This window comes from Rhynchophorus ferrugineus, unplaced genomic scaffold, assembly GCF_030347505.1.
Source record: "Rhynchophorus ferrugineus isolate W39M unplaced genomic scaffold, kcgeb_rfMv2 rfM8, whole genome shotgun sequence".
Lineage (NCBI taxonomy): Eukaryota > Metazoa > Arthropoda > Insecta > Coleoptera > Curculionidae > Rhynchophorus > Rhynchophorus ferrugineus.
The window spans coordinates 19261837-19282552 of NW_027472587.1; the positions used below are offsets into that span (position 1 = coordinate 19261837).

The 20716-nt window shown below is 30.0% G+C and overlaps 2 protein-coding genes across 4 annotated transcripts in view; both read left to right on the forward strand.

Moving 5' to 3' along the window:
- Positions 1-20716, forward strand: part of LOC143201576 (neurotrimin) — a 139969-nt gene that overhangs the window by 63245 nt on the left and 56008 nt on the right. The gene's annotated exons all lie outside the window — the stretch shown is intronic.
- Positions 4561-8231, forward strand: LOC143201577 (uncharacterized). The gene is made up of 2 exons (XM_076412712.1): positions 4561-4902; positions 7475-8231. The coding sequence occupies exons 1-2, from the start codon at positions 4708-4710 to the stop codon at positions 8093-8095; spliced, it is 816 nt and encodes a 271-aa protein (XP_076268827.1). The 5' UTR covers positions 4561-4707; the 3' UTR covers positions 8096-8231.

Sequence of the window (20716 nt, forward strand, 5' to 3'; positions counted from 1 at the left end):
CTGATACAGACAATTTTCAAAACGTCTGAACTGTATTCTTCTTTTTCCGTAAAGTAAAAGAACACAAAATAACAAAAAGTGCAAAATAATATAATTCAAATTTATCAAGATTTGTAGTTTGTAGCTAAATTAATTTCAAATGCAAACAGCCTTCAAACCATAGCGCCTTTCTAAGAAGAACCTGCGAATTAGATTTTAGCTATGTATTTACATTTACTTATTCAGAGATTAATATAGTCTATATATGTATGTAATTTAATTAACCAAGTAATTTGAAAAAAATTACCAAACCAAATCAATATTCCGACCAATTTGCTGTGAGTTTTTGAGGTCGCGTCCAGCAATGAAATTGACGCCTTATACATAAGGTCAAAGGTGAACCAGCTTTTGCAATTCCCGCCTTCCTTCCCCCCTCGTCCGCCTCATAAATTATTTATTAACAGCTAATGCGTGGGGCTCCCGTTAGGCTTGTCGTAAGGCTAAAAAACAAATATATAATATATATAATAAAGTAAATCGCATTAGAATAGGTCCCGGAAATTTCCAGCGGGATAGCTGGCTTTCCACTTAATGGACGCTCGAAATTATCCTTAAAATCATTCTACGTTTCGGTTGATGAAGCGAAGTTTGAGCCTAACTTAATCCAAACATGATGGGGCACTCCAAAAACGAAGTTACGTAACGGTCCTGAGTGACAATCAAAAATATATTTAGAGATACGTTTTATTAACCGATGTAATGTCAACTTCATTTTATTTGACTACCGAAGTGAGCTTATAATGGATGAATCATGTCAACGAAGTGAGAATCCCATTCCTTTTGTATTTTACAAAGTTTCCTCGTCAGGTTCTACTTATAAGTTCCACTGTTCAATTTTTTGTACATAACATTATTGTACTTTGTATATCTTCCCTGTTTTAGTGCAGATCGAAATGTTCATTATACATATTTCATATATCAATACTCTAACTTAAAAAAGTAATAGTTTTGATAACTAGATGGTCTATAAAAATAAAGACTTTTATATAGAGAAAGAGGGTATCATAAAAACCCAAATTATGAAGAACAATTTGTAAGAAATGCAGTATGTGAATTATACTCTTTCTACATCCACTGTTGAAATGCGTCACGGTAAATTTTAATACCGTATTATGGAATGTTGTTACACCCATTTCAAGATAGATAAAAATGCATGCAACCAGCACTAAATTAAATTAAAAATTCAAGGAAACAAAATAAATATATAATTAAGCAAACACTAATAGAAAAAGAAACCACCTAGACATAACCCTCTTTCATTTCAGGATTCGTAGATTCTACTAGACTAGAGTAGAGTAAACTCTTAGTTTCGCTATGGAACATCTATTTGTGTAATAAGATGTATTTTAATTTCATTAGTTTTTTATAATATTTCATGTTATATGCCAAAATTTTTGATACAATATAATATTTTAATATATTAGAATTAGTTATACTTCTATTGTGATATTCAATATCATAAACATAATATGATGCTGACACACATAATACGATGAAGAGACAGTAGTAATAGACATACGAATTGAAATATTAATACGTATAAGTAATAAATAAGTGTTACAATAAAACAAATGAAAACATTTAAGTGTCTGGGTACTGCTGGGATGGAAATGATTGCTAGATATGGAGAAATTATGAATTTATAATGTTTTTAAACATCAAATTCACTAATAAATTATGGTAGTATCCAAAATAATTTATCATCCCTAATTTTCGGTTGTGAGACGTGGATATAGTCAAAAAAATAGAAGTAAGATAAAAGTAACACATTTAAAATACGTCAAAAGGGCCAAAGCAAAACAAAAAAAGACGTCAATATTGAATTAGTGGAAGAGTACATAACAAGGAAACAACTCAGTTTCTGGAGAAATCTTCAGCACATAGAGGCCGAAGCAAGAAGACTGACCAAAGAGAAATAGAAATCTAAGTAATTTATATAAAGAGAAAAAGATAAAAATAAAGAATAAATGAGAAATATAACACACTAAGACTAGGTTTACACTGAAAATGTAATATGAAACTCCCTTAACATATATAAATGAAAACAAAACAAAGTCTCAAAATTACTAAAAAATATGAATTTAAATTCCGCTATCAGAAAATATGTTTGAACCTCAGGAAAGATTGAAACGCTGACGACTTTTCCTTATATATCCATCATACATATGAAACTTGGCTAGTATCTAGGATAGAATCATAAAATTCAATAATCAATCACGCTCTAGCACAAATATAAACGAAAATATCGCACCAAACTCGAAATTGCTCTCGATCCAACCCCCAATATGTCACCATCTACCAGTGGAACGCCATCCTAGTTTTTACTGCACTCGCATTCCAACTCGACGCATCGATCTCCCTCTGACCGATTACCACCGCCCCAAGACGAATCAATCTAGGCGAAGATAATGGAGGTCGGCGACCTAACCCATCGATGCCACCCAAATTGAATGATTCTCCGCCACTAAACGGAGATCTAAATGCAATTAGGGAAAATACTAGGCCGGTGTAGAGGATTATTAGCGATCGCTTCATTTGTTAAAGCCACCGATTGAGTCGTTGAGTATACCTATAATTTATACGATCTCAACTGGTCCCGTTATCTCAGAGTGAACTATGAAAAATAGTTTTAGTTGCGACAGATTAGGGTTGTCCATCGAATTCCTGTCTTCTCATTATTATCTAGGGGTAGTAGAATATTCAATAAGTTCGGAAAAGTGAAATGAGAAAATATAAATAAATAGTTTATCAATAAACACAAGTCTTCACAACAGAGTTCTTTGAGGTTTGGAAAAGGTTAAAAGTCGATGGGACCTATATCTGGAAAATATCCAACGATGTATTTTTTGATATGTTTCATAATGGTTATCACAGTTCAGTCTTAGAAACTTTTTTACATATAATAAACTGCAGCACTCAAAATTCTTTCAGAACCTGCAAATGTATTTGGAGGCTTAAAAAATCATTAATGGTTAGAGATTACAGAATTAAGGGTACATTTTCCTTAAGAGTAAAAAGGGTAAAAAAAATAAAATAACCCAATGGCTTCAAAATAATTAACGCATCAGAAAACGCAAGAAAAAGTACTCAAACCAAATGAAGCCAAATGAACCATTACTATAAAAGCAGAAAAATAGGTAAATTTAAAACAAAGAATTCGCCAAATTGATTCACAATACTCGTAACATATTTTATCCCACATATTTAAATAAATTTTAGTTTTTTCTAGTGCACATTATAAGTTTAATAGTTGTGTCTCTCTTTCTACACTTCACTATGTTACCATATATCAGATTTATTTATATTGAATAGATCCAATTTTAATTTTAATTTTTCTGATAATTCTAGTTTCAGTGAAGATATGTTAATAAAACAAAAGAAGTTTAGGTAAAATTTTATACTGAATTTATTGAAGGTGATATTGGTGATATTTTATTATGAATCGTAACATTTTTAAAGATATGAAAATTACTAAAACTTTATATTCGATATATGTTTACGACTATATATATATATATATATATATATATATATATATATATATATATATATATATATATATATATATATATATATATATGTATTAAATGTAAAAAATTTTTACCGCTCACATACAGAAAAAAGTCACAAAATATATATATTTTAAGCTCAAGGCAGTGAAACTACATGTTATATTACACTAGACTTTTTATGATACGTTACATAAACACAAATGCTCTAATTTTTTTAAATACACTTTCTACAATATTTATTACCTTTACTCAATTTGGCATAAGATTACTCATAACATATGAAATTTTCATTAATCTATGATTATTTGAACGGAAATAGTGGCGAAAAAACTCAGATAAAACAAATGTCTCGAAATATATATATTTTGGAATGACATAAATGAAAATCCATATAAAATAGCTCTAGAACATATGTATGTTTTTAAGATACTAAACGACAGAACATAAACGCAGGTCCGTTATTTTTTAAATACGCTTTTTCATGGCATAACTTAACTAGAAACTTATCTTTTATTTAACTATAAATAAAATACAAACTATGTTTTAACATTCTCAAATATTTTTCGGAAATGAAAAGGTAAAACATTTGAAATATCATTTAATGCATTGATAAAAAATGTAACTGACTCTAGTGTATTTTAACTTGAATTTGAACAGTGATACATTAATAGAACGTTTATTTAAAATGTAAACTAATATGCTTATTATAACAAAAACCGTAGCCCATTCTGCCATATAAAATTATTTCGCAATACATATATTATTTATTTATACATATGAGAAATAACGATTTTTCGAATATTATTTTAATTCATATCTGTAAAATATTGGTTGTCTCTCTATAAATTGGAGCCAATTTATTAAAACACGTGAACGTATTTAATTAAAACAAGGTACGAGAGAGGATATGTCGCATAGTGACGAGTATAAATACATTTCCGACACGGAACTGTCATTCGTCTACGCGTCCCTCCTCTGTTTGATTTAATAACTCCGTTGGATAGCGAGGCAGACAATTAATAAAAAAAAGCACGGCAAACATTAACCGGCAACAGTTGTATACCCTCTCGAATCTCGGATATCGCTCTCGACTGACACTAGGCTGACGTCCACATCAATCATCATCCGTCAGACCGCGTCACATATCTCCGAACTTATGAGGGATCTGAATTTGTTACTGAGACAGCAATCGAGCAGCAATTTGTTGGCTACGAGCGAAGACTGTCCGAAGGAAGATAACGGACGCAGCGGGAATACGTCCGATAACGAGAATGCAGATTACCAGCAACTGAAAGTGGAGTTGATTAACGTGCAGGTTGAAGAATCCGTTGCTCTGGAACGACATATGATGGTAAGACTACCAGCTAAAAAAATCTCACATCAAGTGTTTATATCAAGGAGTGAATTAACTATTTTTGTAAAAAAAATTGTTATTTTCTATTTTTGACCGTTTATTTCATCTTATATAACTTTTTACGCAGATTGGAATGCCAATAGAATTTTGAACAAAGTAAATGATAAAACTATTTCTAATATACCAAACATAAAGTGATCTGACTTCTGAGTAGCACATGACAGAACAATCGTTCCTTAAAATAACAGGCTAAAAAGCATATTATACCATACATCTAGATAACAATGCTAGAGATGGCAAGGTAATTGTAATAAGAAAGACAATAAAGCACTACGAAGAAATACACCTAAAGGGAGAGTATATACAGTTAACGGTAGTTCAGATAAAGTCGACTAAACACATAGTCCACCTAAATATAACATCAAAAAAGAACAATATTAAAGAATACTTACCTTAAACACCTCAAACCACCATAAACATATAGACTGGTGTTCAAGATTTACAATAACCCAAGGCAGCATTTCAAGAAAGAAGCAGTAATTATCACTCAGCAGGTAAGCTTACATATTGGCATACTGATTATGATAAAATTCCTGAATTGCTAGTTTTTTTCACAACAAGAAAAGTGTCTCCAGTTTTATAAAAATATAAGGGAACTGTGACCAGAACTCTGCTCATTCTGCCATTATGTTAACCTTAAGCGATATGACCAAACGAATAAAAAGTTTCACCGTTACTAACAAAACCACTGATTAGGAAACCACTAGATTGGATTTAGGATGGACCTTCAGCGCAGCGTCAGCCTGAGATCAGTCTTAAAACAAAACATCAACCTGAGGAAGAATTTGAAAACTTTATAAAATTTGTTCAAAGAAGAGCATACCAAAATATTAAAGTATTGCACACATAACTAAAGATAACTACCAAGCAGAAATTTGAAAACTAGAAAAACGAAAAGTCAGAAGAAGGTGGCAACAAGCAAAAGAACCAAACAGTAATATAAGAATAATATAAAACTGAACACAATAAGTCACCGGGATTTAATTTTATTACTGAAGAAATCCTGAAATAACTGGCCCGAAAAGGCATGGTAAAGCTTACTAACATTTTTAACGCTGAAATATGTTCCTGCATATTGAATAATGTTGGCAGTAGTTATGATGAGCTTGCTAAAGAATCTAATGATGTCAAATCGTATAAACCTACATATTTCCCTACATACAACTGTGTCGAATAGTTTAAAGAAAATATCAATGAAGAGAAAAGTCCAATAATAAAACAAAGCAGCCTAATTCTACACTCAGTTTCCATTCTGACAAAAACATTCTACGATTGACCAGATCCACAAAATAACAGATATAGTTGAGCTTTCTTTGGGAGAAAAACAACTACCCTCCGCATTTTTCATAGATATAGCACAAATCTTCGATAAAGTTTTTCTCCATGGCTTGATATGTAAATTAAACAAAATGTTACCAAAGTAACATGTGGAAAAAACATAATAACATCATATATATCCGATAGACTCTTCAGAGTTAAACAAGATAAAGAATATTCTGGACTAAACAAATAGAAGCAGGAATACCTCTATACTGTGCGCTTGGGCCTATTCTCTATCTGCTAATAAGTACTATATATTCTGTGAAACAAACCAACATAAATTATTTACCTAAAAACAAAACATGTTTATATGAAAACTAACGTACGATTATTCAAAAAATATCGCTAAAAACTAGTTCACTGACTTTATATACTAAACTGTATCCTAATCTATAGATTAATGCTGTGGATTGTGGCTAATGTTTTATCCCAAAGTACTTTTACAAAATGCCATGAAAAGCTATTTAATAGTGTAAAATAACAAAAAATTATAATCCTAATCTATAGATTAATGCTGTGGATTGTGGCTAATGTCTCATCCCAAAGTACTTTTACAAAATGCCATTGAAAAGCTATTTAATAGTGTAAAATAACAAAAAATTATAATCCTAATCTGTAGATTAATGCTGTGGATTGTGGCTAATGTCTCATCCCAAAGTACTTTTACAAAATGCCATGAAAAGCTATTTAATAGTGTAAAATAACAAAAAATTATGATCCTAATCTGTAGATTAATGCTGTGGATTGTGGCTAATGTCTCAACCCAAAGTACTTTTAGAAAATGCCATTGAAAAGTTATTTAATAGTGTAAAATAACAAAAAATTATCATCCTAATCTGTAGATTAATGCTGTGGATTGTGGCTAATGTCTCATCCCAAAGTACTTTTACAAAATGCCATGAGAAGCTATTTAATAGTGTAAAATAACAAAAAATTATCATCCTAATCTGTAGATTAATGCTGTGGATTGTGGCTAATGTCTCATCCCAAAGTACTTTTACAAAATGCCATTGAAAAGCTTAATAGTATAAAATAACAAAAAATTATAATCCTAATCTGTAGATTAATGCTGTGGATTGTGGCTAATGTCTCATCCCAAAGTACTTTTACAAAATGCCATTGAAAAGCTATTTAATAGTGTAAAATAACAAAAAATTGTCATCCTAATACTTTTTCCCTCTATTTCCAGTTATACACTCAATATAATCTCCAAGAAACAGTAATAGAACACATCCTAAACAATATCGAATCCATAATTCTGGAGATCCAGTCCAGCAATCGGCTCCATCACTACCTGAATCTCTACTGCCTCCAGGAAAAGTACCTAGACGACAACCTCTCCACATATCTGGCCAAAACCCGCTCGACTCCCGATTTATCCACCCTGGAAACGACCAAAAACAATCTCCTCGTTGCCTTGAATCGCGACGACCGCATCAAAACGCTCAAGGCCGACTTCGAACAGAAGTACAACAACTTCAAGCTGGCCCTGAAGAACCTCAAGATTATCCTGGAAATCCTGAACGTCCAAAACGACTGTCTCGATAAATTGAAGCGACAGTTTCACGAAGTATTGATTGAGTATAGACAGTGTCGGCGATTGTTGGATAAAGAACTGCCGTTTGGGATAGCCGAACGTGGTAAACTTTTATCGAATTCCTTGAGTTCGTTGGGAGAGTCATATGGGGGATTAAACGATAGAATAAGACTGTTAAGTGGGGGGATTGGGGTCATAGTGGAGAAAATGAAAGAACAAAAGTACGTTTTAGTCAAGAAAGAAATCGGTTCGTTGGAATCAATTTCCGAATAGTTGATAATAAAAGTTGATTTACTGTGCTTACTTAGTTTTGATCTGTATTTAATTAATTTGAATATAATAGACATGATGACAGACATATCAATCAGGAATTACGAAATATTGACGTCACATAGCATTTCGTAACCATCATTTGTGTACGTCTTAACATTTTGGAGGGCATCGATTTTATCTGGATTATTTCTCTCATATTTCATGGTTATAAAATTGGTTTTTTGCTACCAAATAATCCAAATCAAACGGTGACTATTGTTCTGCTGAATATCGAAATATTAAAACTTTCCAGTAAGTATTGCCTATATTTAGTAATAAAGAAACAATGAATACATATTTTGACTCTATTAAGCGGTTATACTTAATCTTTTAGCATATAATGAAAGAAATTTCATCATTACATCATATACTTCTCAGTAAATTAAAATTAAAAACACTTCTCAATCATAACAAATGACAAATAATAACAAATAGAAAGAGACTTTTAAAACATCGAGCTTTATTTGGGATTAATCTGCAAATTGTTACCGCGTAACTATTGTCAATTGCTGGAGTCATCTCTTTTCGGAAGAAAATTTAGAGTATCGCACGAAATGGTGTTCTCGACATTTAAAAATATCTCGGCTAGAGTTCCACCAGGTAGCGTCTTAGGACCTCTCCTGCATCTGCTCTACACTGCTGACACTCCAACAACAAAAGAAACACTTCTTGGAACCTTTGCTGATGACACAATTATTATGGCAAAAGATATATCTCTGCCTAGGGTAATAGAAAAACTGCAAATGGCAGTCAACTAAATATATAAATGGACGAAAGATTGGAAAATTCAACTTAACAGCTCCAAATCTGTCCACGTTAATTTTGCATTGAGGGGAAATAATAAAAACTTAATTATATCACTCAATGGATGCCCGATTCCTCAAGCAGAATCAGCTTAACACCTTGGAATCCATCTTGACGGTAGACTAAACTGGAAGCATCACGTTAGACAAAAAGCAAAACACATTAGAACCAAAATAAAACAATTATACTGGTTGGTCGGAAGATACTCTCAACTTGATATAAAATCAAAGAGGTTGATCTATAATACAATTATAAAGCCAATTTGGACCTATGGGGTGCAAATATGGAATTTGCACTAAAATTGCACTAAAAATTCAAATCAACTAGTCATATAGCGCTGTCAAAACAAGGTTCTTCGATTGATTACCAATGCCTATCGCTACGTAACCAACGAAGAACTGCACGATGACCTGGAATTTGATTTTCAAGGATTTGCGAAGTTATCCAAGATTTCGCCTGGAAACACGAAAGAAGATTACTAAATCATACTAACGTGGAAGCAATACAACTGCTGAACAGCGCGCAGGATGTCCAGCAGGATGAGATTGAAACGAACAAAACCATACGAACTGATATAATGTGTATACTTATATATTTAGTGTAAACTATAGCTATAAGTTAATAATTAATAAATAATTATAATTTTATAATTGAGGCATATATACTGATGCATTTTCTCGCACTCGTCTTGCTTGTTAATTAATCCAAGTACATAGGAAAAGTAGTAATAAATTAATTGTAAATTAAGATTGTACTAAGCGTATCTAATAAAGATGTTATAAAAAAATCGAGCTTAATAAATATTTAGAACCATGAAAAATAATTTAACATAAATAGGAGTACAATATAAATTTGGAAAAATTTAATATAAAAATAGTTCCGTAATTAATTTTCTTTTATTGCAGTAAAAAAATCGAGAAAATATTTTGTAATAAATCATAATTAATAAATTTCCTTAACAAAAACCCTGGACGTAATTGAATTACAACAAACATAAACCCACAATATACATTCCAAGATTAAAATTCACTGCTCCCTCCGATTCAGATACACACCACCCCATCAAAAAACCGTATTCGAATCGATTCTCGCAAAATGGAAAATAATAAAACATATTCTTTATTTTTTTCGTTTTCCTCGCGATCTTTTCTTCGGTCCTGATGTAAAACTCATTATTTAATAACAGTATGAGATAGGAATTTTTATTACGATTACTGTCTAAGCAGATGAAAGCTGCAGTTGGGGAAAAAGCATTCTCCGTAGCGGTATTTATTATGTTTTTAATGACAACGGAGAATTGAAACGAACACACAAAAGAATAAAGAAAAATTGAATGTGTATATGAAATTTTATTAATATACTGGGACACTTTATATAAATTTCCAGGTTTGAAAGAAATAAATACTGATAATATTCAATACAAGTCTGTGCCAATTGTGTGCATTATGTCAAAAAGGTATTGAAAACTAACCATTTGAAAAGCAATTGTTAAATATTAGGTTTGAGAAAAAAATTATTAATTACATGTATTAAATATAGTCTATTTTGTAGCGCTCTTGAAAAATATTTCGACGTTATAAAGATGAACCGCGTCTTGATTGTATTTCCCTCAAACAAATCAAGTTGGACAGAATAGAAACAATATAGTTTTTGATCATTTACAGAAAACTAGACACCGAAAACTGGCTACTCGAGTTTCACATGAGTTAATAATGAAAGTGTATTGGACTTGGTGAGTAGAGCAGATAGTCTCATTAATATTTAATCCACAATCCAAAAATAAATCATATATATATATATCATATATATCACATATATCATATATCATATATATCATATATATCATATATATCATATATATCATATATCATATATATCATATATATCATATATATCATATATATCATATATATCATATATATCATATATATCATATATATCATATATATCATATATATCATATATATCATATATATCATATATATCATATATATCATATATATCATATATATCATATATATCATATATATCATATATATCATATATATCATATATATCATATATATCATATATATCATATATATCATATATATCATATATATCATATTTCACGATTTGATAATGATCAAATGAATGAAATACATTCTGAAAACCAACTAAGGACAAGTAAATTACACCAATTAATAAACCAAACTTGTTCAATGCGAATTTTTGTTATATTGACGAAGGCGACCGTTGACCGGATATAAATTATATTTAAGTTGCAACTCGCTGGCGGGAAAGTAGCCGTAAGCTTCGGGAAACGTAAGATTAACCGAAAACGCCGGCGAGAAGAAACTGCCGTAATTCAGTTTCGGATTTCAATTAATCTAAAAGGGTCCTTAAAGGCTACGAAATTTCCGAAAACTTTTCGCTCGGATGCAGCTCGCGAAGTTCGAGACTGAAACGTGACATTCTCAAAGTGGCGCGGCCTTCGATTGTTTTTCATTCAATTTTCAGTCGCGCGGCGCTCAAAGCGTAATTACTTCGCATCAAATTATCGTGCCCGTTGAAGTTTGCCACGCGGAATCGAAGTATTCGGGATGTAACTTTTACGGGTTTTACAGGAAATTAATTTCGTACAGAAAAAATAGGGACAAACAAACGTGATTTCGAAAATATTCGCAATCAAAGGGATCCAAGTTTGGTAAATATATCGCATCAGCCAGAAATTGTAATCTAGTATGAAGGATTTTGAGAAGTGTGACTAACGTGTCATGAAAGCCAAACGGAAAACAACAGACTAATCTGTTTCCTTACCCAATAAAAGACTTATTTGATTATTAACTGCAAGATTCTGTCATTATCATCTGACTAATTGTCACTTGTACGTTATAAAATTTGTATAGCGGGTGCACCAATAATAAAGCCTTTCCTATCCTAACTCGATATTTACAATAATAACGGCAAAATAAGTACCTATTCTCATTATTTATGGTAAAATCAAGTATGTTAATATTATTATTAAGACTTAATTGTAAGGACCTCTTATTATAATTTTTAAATAATATCTCAGTGGCGTTATTAACAATTACAATCTAAAAAATTCTTGACCAACAATTAGTATTATACAGTCCTAAACTACTACAAAATACAATAACTGTTATGATTAAAATCTTTTAGGTTTTATCAATTTGTTTACACTCTTACAACCGTGTTCTATTCTTTCACGAACACAACACTAAACCAACTCGCGAGGCTGTACTTAGTCGATAAGGCCTACTACCTCAACATATTCTACCAAATTCAACATTGATATGCTAAAGAACTCTTTTTTATGACTCTGGGAACATTTACTTAATAGCGTCCATTTCTAACCTTATATAGAGTTTTATATAAGTTTTTAGTTTATAGTTTTTTATATAGTTTTAACAGACTTTTCTATATTTTATTTTAAATATAACTTCAATCAAAATACGAATAAATTAAACCACACGTCTCATACATCAGACCCATAATATTGCACCAGCAATATTAACAGAAACAAAAAGAATTAATATACAACAGTACGATATAAAATATTCATTACCATTTTCAGAAGTAATCTAATTTTTGTAATACATGTGGAACTTTCAATGCCATCATTTCAAATACATTAAACTAGAAACGTAACATTAATAAATCAAATAACTACTTGTAACAAAGTAACAAGAGTATATTGAAGGGTTTTTTTGCTTCATTGTATATTCGGCATTAATTTTTTATTGCTAGACTTGTTATAATATACTTTAATAATACAGAACGGGCTAATTATAATTATCATGCTATTATGAAATTACGGCATATTTTATACGGTTAATAAAATACAATACATTAATTTTTTACATTGTTATTCGATATTAGAACAGTAATATTTGTGCGTTAACAAAATAAATTAATTTGATCAATTATAATTGGTTTTAATGGCGAACATATAATACTCAGAATGCCTTGAATTTAACAAGTTTTTTATTTGAATTTAAAAGTTACCTTTTCTGCAGAATGAAGAAGAATTTCTTTGTACTAAGACACACTATGCAATTTTTTCTATTTATATAAAAATAATTCCTTTGTACATGGATTATTATGGAAAATTTTTGTTACAATTAGATTCAACATATCATATTCATATAAGTGAAAATAGCCAACTGAACGACTTGTAGATTCTTCATCAACTGTATAGAATTAACAAATTCTAAGAACCATTATTTGCTCATTGTTACATCTTCTGTATGTTCATTGCCGGTTTCACTAACAATCATATATATCATATATATCATATATATCATATATACCATATATATCATATATATATGATATATATGATATATAAGATATATATGATATATATGATATATATGATATATATGATATATATGATATATATGATATATATGGTATATATGATATATATGATATATATGATATATATGATTGTTAGTGAAACCGGCAATGAACATACAGAAGATGTAACAATGAGCAAATAATGGTTCTTAGAATTTGTTAATTCTATACAGTTGATGAAGAATCTACAAGTCGTTCAGTTGGCTATTTTCACTTATAGGAATATGATATGTTGAATCTAATTGTAACAAAAATTTTCCATAATAATCCATGTACAAAGGAATTATTTTTATATAAATAGAAAAAATTGCATAGTGTGTCTTAGTACAAAGAAATTCTTCTTCATTCTGCAGAAAAGGTAACTTTTAAATTCAAATAAAAAACTTGTTAAATTCAAGGCATTCTGAGTATTATATGTTCGCCATTAAAACCAATTATAATTGATCAAATTAATTTATTTTGTTAACGCTCAAATATTACTGTTCTAATATCGAATAGCAATGTAAAAAATTAATGTATTGTATTTTATTAACCGTATAAAATATGCCGTAATTTCATAATAGCATGATAATTATAATTAGCCCGTTCTGTATTATTAAAGTATATTATAACAAGTCTAGCAATAAAAAATTAATGCCGAATATACAATGAAGCAAAAAAACCCTTCAATATACTCTTGTTACTTTGTTACAAGTAGTTATTTGATTTATTAATGTTACGTTTCTAGTTTAATGTATTTGAAATGATGGCATTGAAAGTTCCACATGTATTACAACAATTAGATTACTTCTGATAATGGTAATGAATATTTTATATCGTACTGTTGTATATTAATTCTTTTTGTTTCTGTTAATATTGCTGGTGCAATATTATGGGTCTGATGTATGAGACGTGTGGTTTAATTTATTCGTATTTTGATTGAAGTTATATTTAAAATAAAATATAGAAAAGTCTGTTAAAACTATATAAAAAACTATAAACTAAAAACTTATATAAAACTCTATATAAGGTTAGAAATGGACGCTATTAAGTAAATGTTCCCAGAGTCATAAAAAAGAGTTCTTTAGCATATCAATGTTGAATTTGGTAGAATATTTTGAGGTAGTAGGCCTTATCGACTAAGTACAGCCTCGTGAGTTGGTTTAGTGTTGTGTTCGTGAAAGAACAGAACACAGTTGTAAGACTGTAAACAAATTGATAAAACCTAAAAGATTTTAATCATAACAGTTATTGTATTTTGTAGTAGTTTAGGACTGTATAATACTAATTGTTGGTCAAGAATTTTTTAGATTGTAATTGTTAATAACGCCACTGAGATATTATTTAAAAATTATAATAAGAGGTCCTTACAATTAAGTCTTAATAATAATATTAACATACTTGATTTTACCATAAATAATGAGAATAGGTACTTATTTTGCCGTTATTATTGTAAATATCGAGTTAGGATAGGAAAGGCTTTATTATTGGTGCACCCGCTATACAAATTTTATAACGTACAAGTGACAATTAGTCAGATGATAATGACAGAATCTTGCAGTTAATAATCAAATAAGTCTTTTATTGGGTAAGGAAACAGATTAGTCTGTTGTTTTCCGTTTGGCTTTCATGACACGTTAGTCACACTTCTCAAAATCCTTCATACTAGATTACAATTTCTGGCTGATGCGATATATTTACCAAACTTGGATCCCTTTGATTGCGAATATTTTCGAAATCACGTTTGTTTGTCCCTATTTTTTTTTGTACGAAATTAATTTCCTGTAAAACCCGTAAAAGTTACATCCCGAATACTTCGATTCCGCGTGGCAAACTTCAACGGGCACGATAATTTGATGCGAAGTAATTACGCTTTGAGCGCCGCGCGACTGAAAATTGAATGAAAAACAATCGAAGGCCGCGCCACTTTGAGAATGTCACGTTTCAGTCTCGAACTTCGCGAGCTGCATCCGAGCGAAAAGTTTTCGGAAATTTCGTAGCCTTTAAGGACCCTTTTAGATTAATTGAAATCCGAAACTGAATTACGGCAGTTTCTTCTCGCCGGCGTTTTCGGTTAATCTTACGTTTCCCGAAGCTTACGGCTACTTTCCCGCCAGCGAGTTGCAACTTAAATATAATTTATATCCGGTCAACGGTCGCCTTCGTCAATATAACAAAAATTCGCATTGAACAAGTTTGGTTTATTAATTGGTGTAATTTACTTGTCCTTAGTTGGTTTTCAGAATGTATTTCATTCATTTGATCATTATCAAATCGTGAAATATGATAAATATGATATATATGATATATATGATATATATGATATATATGATATATATGATATATATGATATATATGATATATATGATATATATGATATATATGATATATATGATATATATGATATATACACCATATACACCATATACACCATATACATCATATATATCATATATATCATATATATCATATATATCATATATATCATATATATCATATATATCATATATATCATATATATCATATATATATCATATATATCATATATATCATATATATCATATATATCATATATATCATATATATCATATATATCATATATATCATATATATCATATTCTGATTAAAATAAATCCCCTTGATAACGAATCAAACGCACCTTATATACATTTCGCATCAATTATCCTGCGTTAGTAGCGAGGTATCTATATCCCGACGCCACTAGAATAGAATACGAATGGTCGCTCAGACGCCAATCGATTTTTAATTAGAACGCAAGGAAAACAACCGACGCCACGGAGCGAAAAAATTACGGGAACACCTCGAACGTGCGATATTTTATTACCGAAGCGACGAAGGTTCGTTAGAGGGGCATTTTTCAAACGGTCCGGGGGAAAGGGGGCGGTATAACGTCCCATTGGGATTCGGTACGCGTCCGGAGGACTGACAAAGTAACCGCTATTTAGTAATTCTATCGCAACTACGAAATATTTTTCTCCCGCTTACATTAGCTTCACGTAAATGGGCCATTTGCATGGCCGAGGCCGCTACAGGATGACTGAGCGAGGGGTGCGGGGTGCCAACCCGCTCCGATTTATTAAATACAATAAAGATAATTGCACAAGTCATGATTTTTAATAGGTCCTACGGTACTCCGGGCGAAAATTGAAAAGGGGACCGGGTGTCGCGTGATTTATCTCGACGAAACAACTGGAAAAAGGTTGCGAAGGCACTTTCTGGCTTCCTTGGAGACGTTGGAAGAATCATCGATTGCCGTATCGTTTCAAATATTCACCGGGAAAAACATTTTTTATAATTTGAAAATTGTTTTACGAACAAGACCAATCTGGATTAATTGACAAACCTCTAGAATATAAATTATTTAAAAATTTCTATACATAGTTAGGAATTTTTAAGTAACCCGGTGCTTCGATGATATTTTGAGCAAAAATAAAAATCGATAATGGTCACGTAATTGTTTTTTAATACAAATTCTGGAAAAAGGCAATAATGCTTTTCCTGGCTCCCTTGAATACGCTGGAAAACCATCGGATACCATATTTTGATATATTCACTGAAAAAAATATTTTTTTACTATTTGAAAACTTTTACCAACAAGATCACGTGTTTTTTCTTGATAAAAACTTTGGAATGTGGCGAATATCATGTAAAAAGGCATTAGAGCCAAATTTCCCTAAGCTTTCTAACTTATGTCAAAATCAATGCCACCACATTATTAAGCATGTTTCTAACTAAGCTGTACAATTTTTATTAATTTGTTCTTCATTAAACCAAAGTTCTAAAGAAAAGTTTGAAAAATCACGATTTTTCCTGAGCATATATATGGAAAAAAGTCAAAAAATATTAGGTCTCCAAATGAGCTATAACTATGACATTTAATCGAAAATTCAACAGGAAAAACAATGTAGCTATTATTTTTAGTATAGAATGAATAGTTTTTGAAATATTCATAAAATACCAGTTTAGATATTATTATTGTAAAAAGGCATTTGTACCAAATTTCCATAAACTTTCTGGCTTATGTCAATATCAATGCCACCATATTGTTAAGAATGTCTTTTTACCTAAGCAGTACAATTTTTATTAATTTGTCCTCCATTCAACCAGAGTTATAATGAAAAGTCTGAAAATGACCAAAAATCACGATTTTTCCTGAGTATATATATGGAAAAAATGTAAAAAAATATTAGGTCTCCAAATGAGCTATAACTATGACATTTAATCGAAAATTCAACAGGAAAAACAATGTAGCTATTATTTTTAGTATAGAATGAATAGTTTTTGAAATATTCATAAAATACCAGTTTAGATAGTATTATTGTAAAAAGGCATTTGTACCAAATTTCCATAAACTTTCTGGCTTATGTCAATATTAATGCCACCATATTGTTAAGAATGTCTTTTTACCTAAGCAGTACAATGTTTATTCATTTGTCCTCCATTCAACCAGAGTTATAATGAAAAGTCTGAAAATGACCAAAAATCACGATTTTTCCTGAGTATATATATGGAAAAAATGTAAAAAAATATTAGGTCTCCAAATGAGCTATAACTATGACATTTAATCGAAAATTCAACAGGAAAAACGATGTAGCTATTATTTTTAGTATAGAATTAATTAGTTTTTGAGATATTCATAAAATACCAGTTTAGATAGTATTCTTGTAAAAAGGCATTTGTACCACATTTCACTAAACTTTCCAACTTATGTCAATATCAATGACACCATATTGTTAAGAATGTCTTTTTACCTAAGCAGTACAATTTTTATTAATTGGCCCTCAATTAAACCAGAGTTATAATGAAAAGTCTGAAAATGACCAAAAATCACGATTTTTCCTGAGTATATATATGGAAAAAATGTAAAAAAATATTAGGTCTCCAAATGAGCTATAACTATGACATTTAATCGAAAATTTAACAGGAAAAACGATCTAGCTATTATTTTTAGTATAAAATTGATAGTTTTTGAGATATTCATAAAATACCAGTTTAGATAGAATTCTTGTAAAAAGGCATTTGTGTCACATATCACTAAACTTTCCAACTTATGTCAATATCAATGGCACCATATTGTTAAGAATGTCTTTTTACCTAAGCAGTACAATTTTTATTAATTGGTCCTCAATTAAACCAGAGTTATAATGAAAAGTCTGAAAATGGCCAAAAATCACGATTTTTCCTTAGTATATATATGGAAAAAATGTAAAAAAATATTAGGTCTCCAAATGAGCTGTAACTATGACATTTAATCGAAAATTCAACAGGAAACACGATGTAGCTATTATTTTTAGTATAGAATTAATTAGTTTTTGAGATATTCATAAAATACCAGTTTAGATAGTATTCTTGTAAAAAGGCATTTGTACCAAATTTCCATAAACTTTCTGGCTTATGTCAATATCAATGCCACCATATTGTTAAGAATGTCTTTTTACCTAAGCAGTACAATTTTTATTAATTTTTCCTCCATTCAACCAGAGTTATAATGAAAAGTCTGAAAATGACCAAAAATCACGATTTTTCCTGAGTATATATATGGAAAAAATGTAAAAAAATATTAGGTCCCCAAATGAGCTGTAACTATGACATTTAATCGAAAATTCAACAGGACAAACGATGTAGCTATTATTTTTAGTATAGAATTAATTAGTTTTTGAAATATTCATAAATTACCAGTTTAGATAGTATTATTGTAAAAAGGCATTTGTACCGCATTTCACTAAACTTTCCAACTTATGTCAATATCAATGACACCATATTGTTAAGAATGTCTTTTTACCTAAGCAGTACAATTTTTATTGATTTGTCCTCCATTCAACCGGAGTTATAATGAAAAGTCTGAAAATGACCAAAAATCACGATTTTTCCTTAGTATATATATGGAAAAAATGTAAAAAAATATTAGGTCTCCAAATAAGCTATAACTATAACATTTAATCGAAAATTCAACAGGAAAAACGATGTAGCTATTATATTTAGTATAGAATTAATTAGTTTTTGAGATATTCATAAAATACCAGTTTAGATAGAATTCTTGTAAAAAGGCATTTGTACCACATTTCACTAAACTTTCCAACTTATGTCAATATCAATGACACCATATTGTTAAGAATGTCTTTTTACCTAAGCAGTACAATTTTTATTAATTTGACCTCCATTCAACCAGAGTTATAATGAAAAGTCTGAAAATGACCAAAAATCACGATTTTTCCTTAGTATATATATGGAAAAAATGTAAAAAAATATTAGGTCTCCAAATAAGCTATAACTATAACATTTAATCGAAAATTCAACAGGAAAAACGATGTAGCTATTATTTTTAGTATAGAATTAATTAGTTTTTGAGATATTCATAAAATACCAGTTTAGATAGTATTCTTGTAAAAAGGCATTTGTACCACATTTCACTAAACTTTCCAACTTATGTCAATATCAATGCCACCATATTGTTAAGAATGTCTTTTTACCTAAGCAGCACAATTTTTATTAATTTCACCTCCATTCAACCAGAGTTATAATGAAAAGTCTGAAAATGACCAAAAATCACGATTTTTCCTGAGTATATATATGGAAAAAATGTAAAAAAATATTAGGTCCCCAAATGAGCTGTAACTATGACATTTAATCGAAAATTCAACAGGAAAAACAATGTAGCTATTATTTTTAGTATAGAATGAATAGTTTTTGAAATATTCATAAATTACCAGTTTAGATAGTATTATTGTAAAAAGGCATTTGTACCGCATTTCACTAAACTTTCCAACTTATGTCAATATCAATGCCACCATATTGTTAAGAATGTCTTTTTACCTAAGCAGTACAATTTTTATTAATTTTTCCTCCATTCAACCAGAGTTATAATTAAAAGTCTGAAAATGACCAAAAATCACGATTTTTCCTGAGTATATATATGGAAAAAATGGTAACTATGACATCGATGTAGCTATTATTTTTAGTATAGAATTAATTAGTTTTTGAGATATTCATAAAATACCAGTTTAGATAGTATTATTGTAAAAAGGCATTTGTACCGCATTTCACTAAACTTTCCAACTTATGTCAATATCAATGACACCATATTGTTAAGAATGTCTTTTTACCTAAGCAGTATAATTTTTATTAATTTGACCTCCATTCAACCAGAGTTATAATGAAAAGTCTGAAAATGTCCAAAAATCACGATTTTTCCTGAGTATATATATGGAAAAAATGTAAAAAAATATTAGGTCCCCAAATGAGCTGTAACTATGACATTTAATCGAAAATTCAACAGGAAAAACGATGTAGCTATTATTTTTAGTATAGAATTAATTAGTTTTTGAGATATTCATAAAATACCAGTTTAGATAGTATTCTTGTAAAAAGTAAATTGTACCACATTTCACTAAACTTTCCAACTTATGTCAATATCAA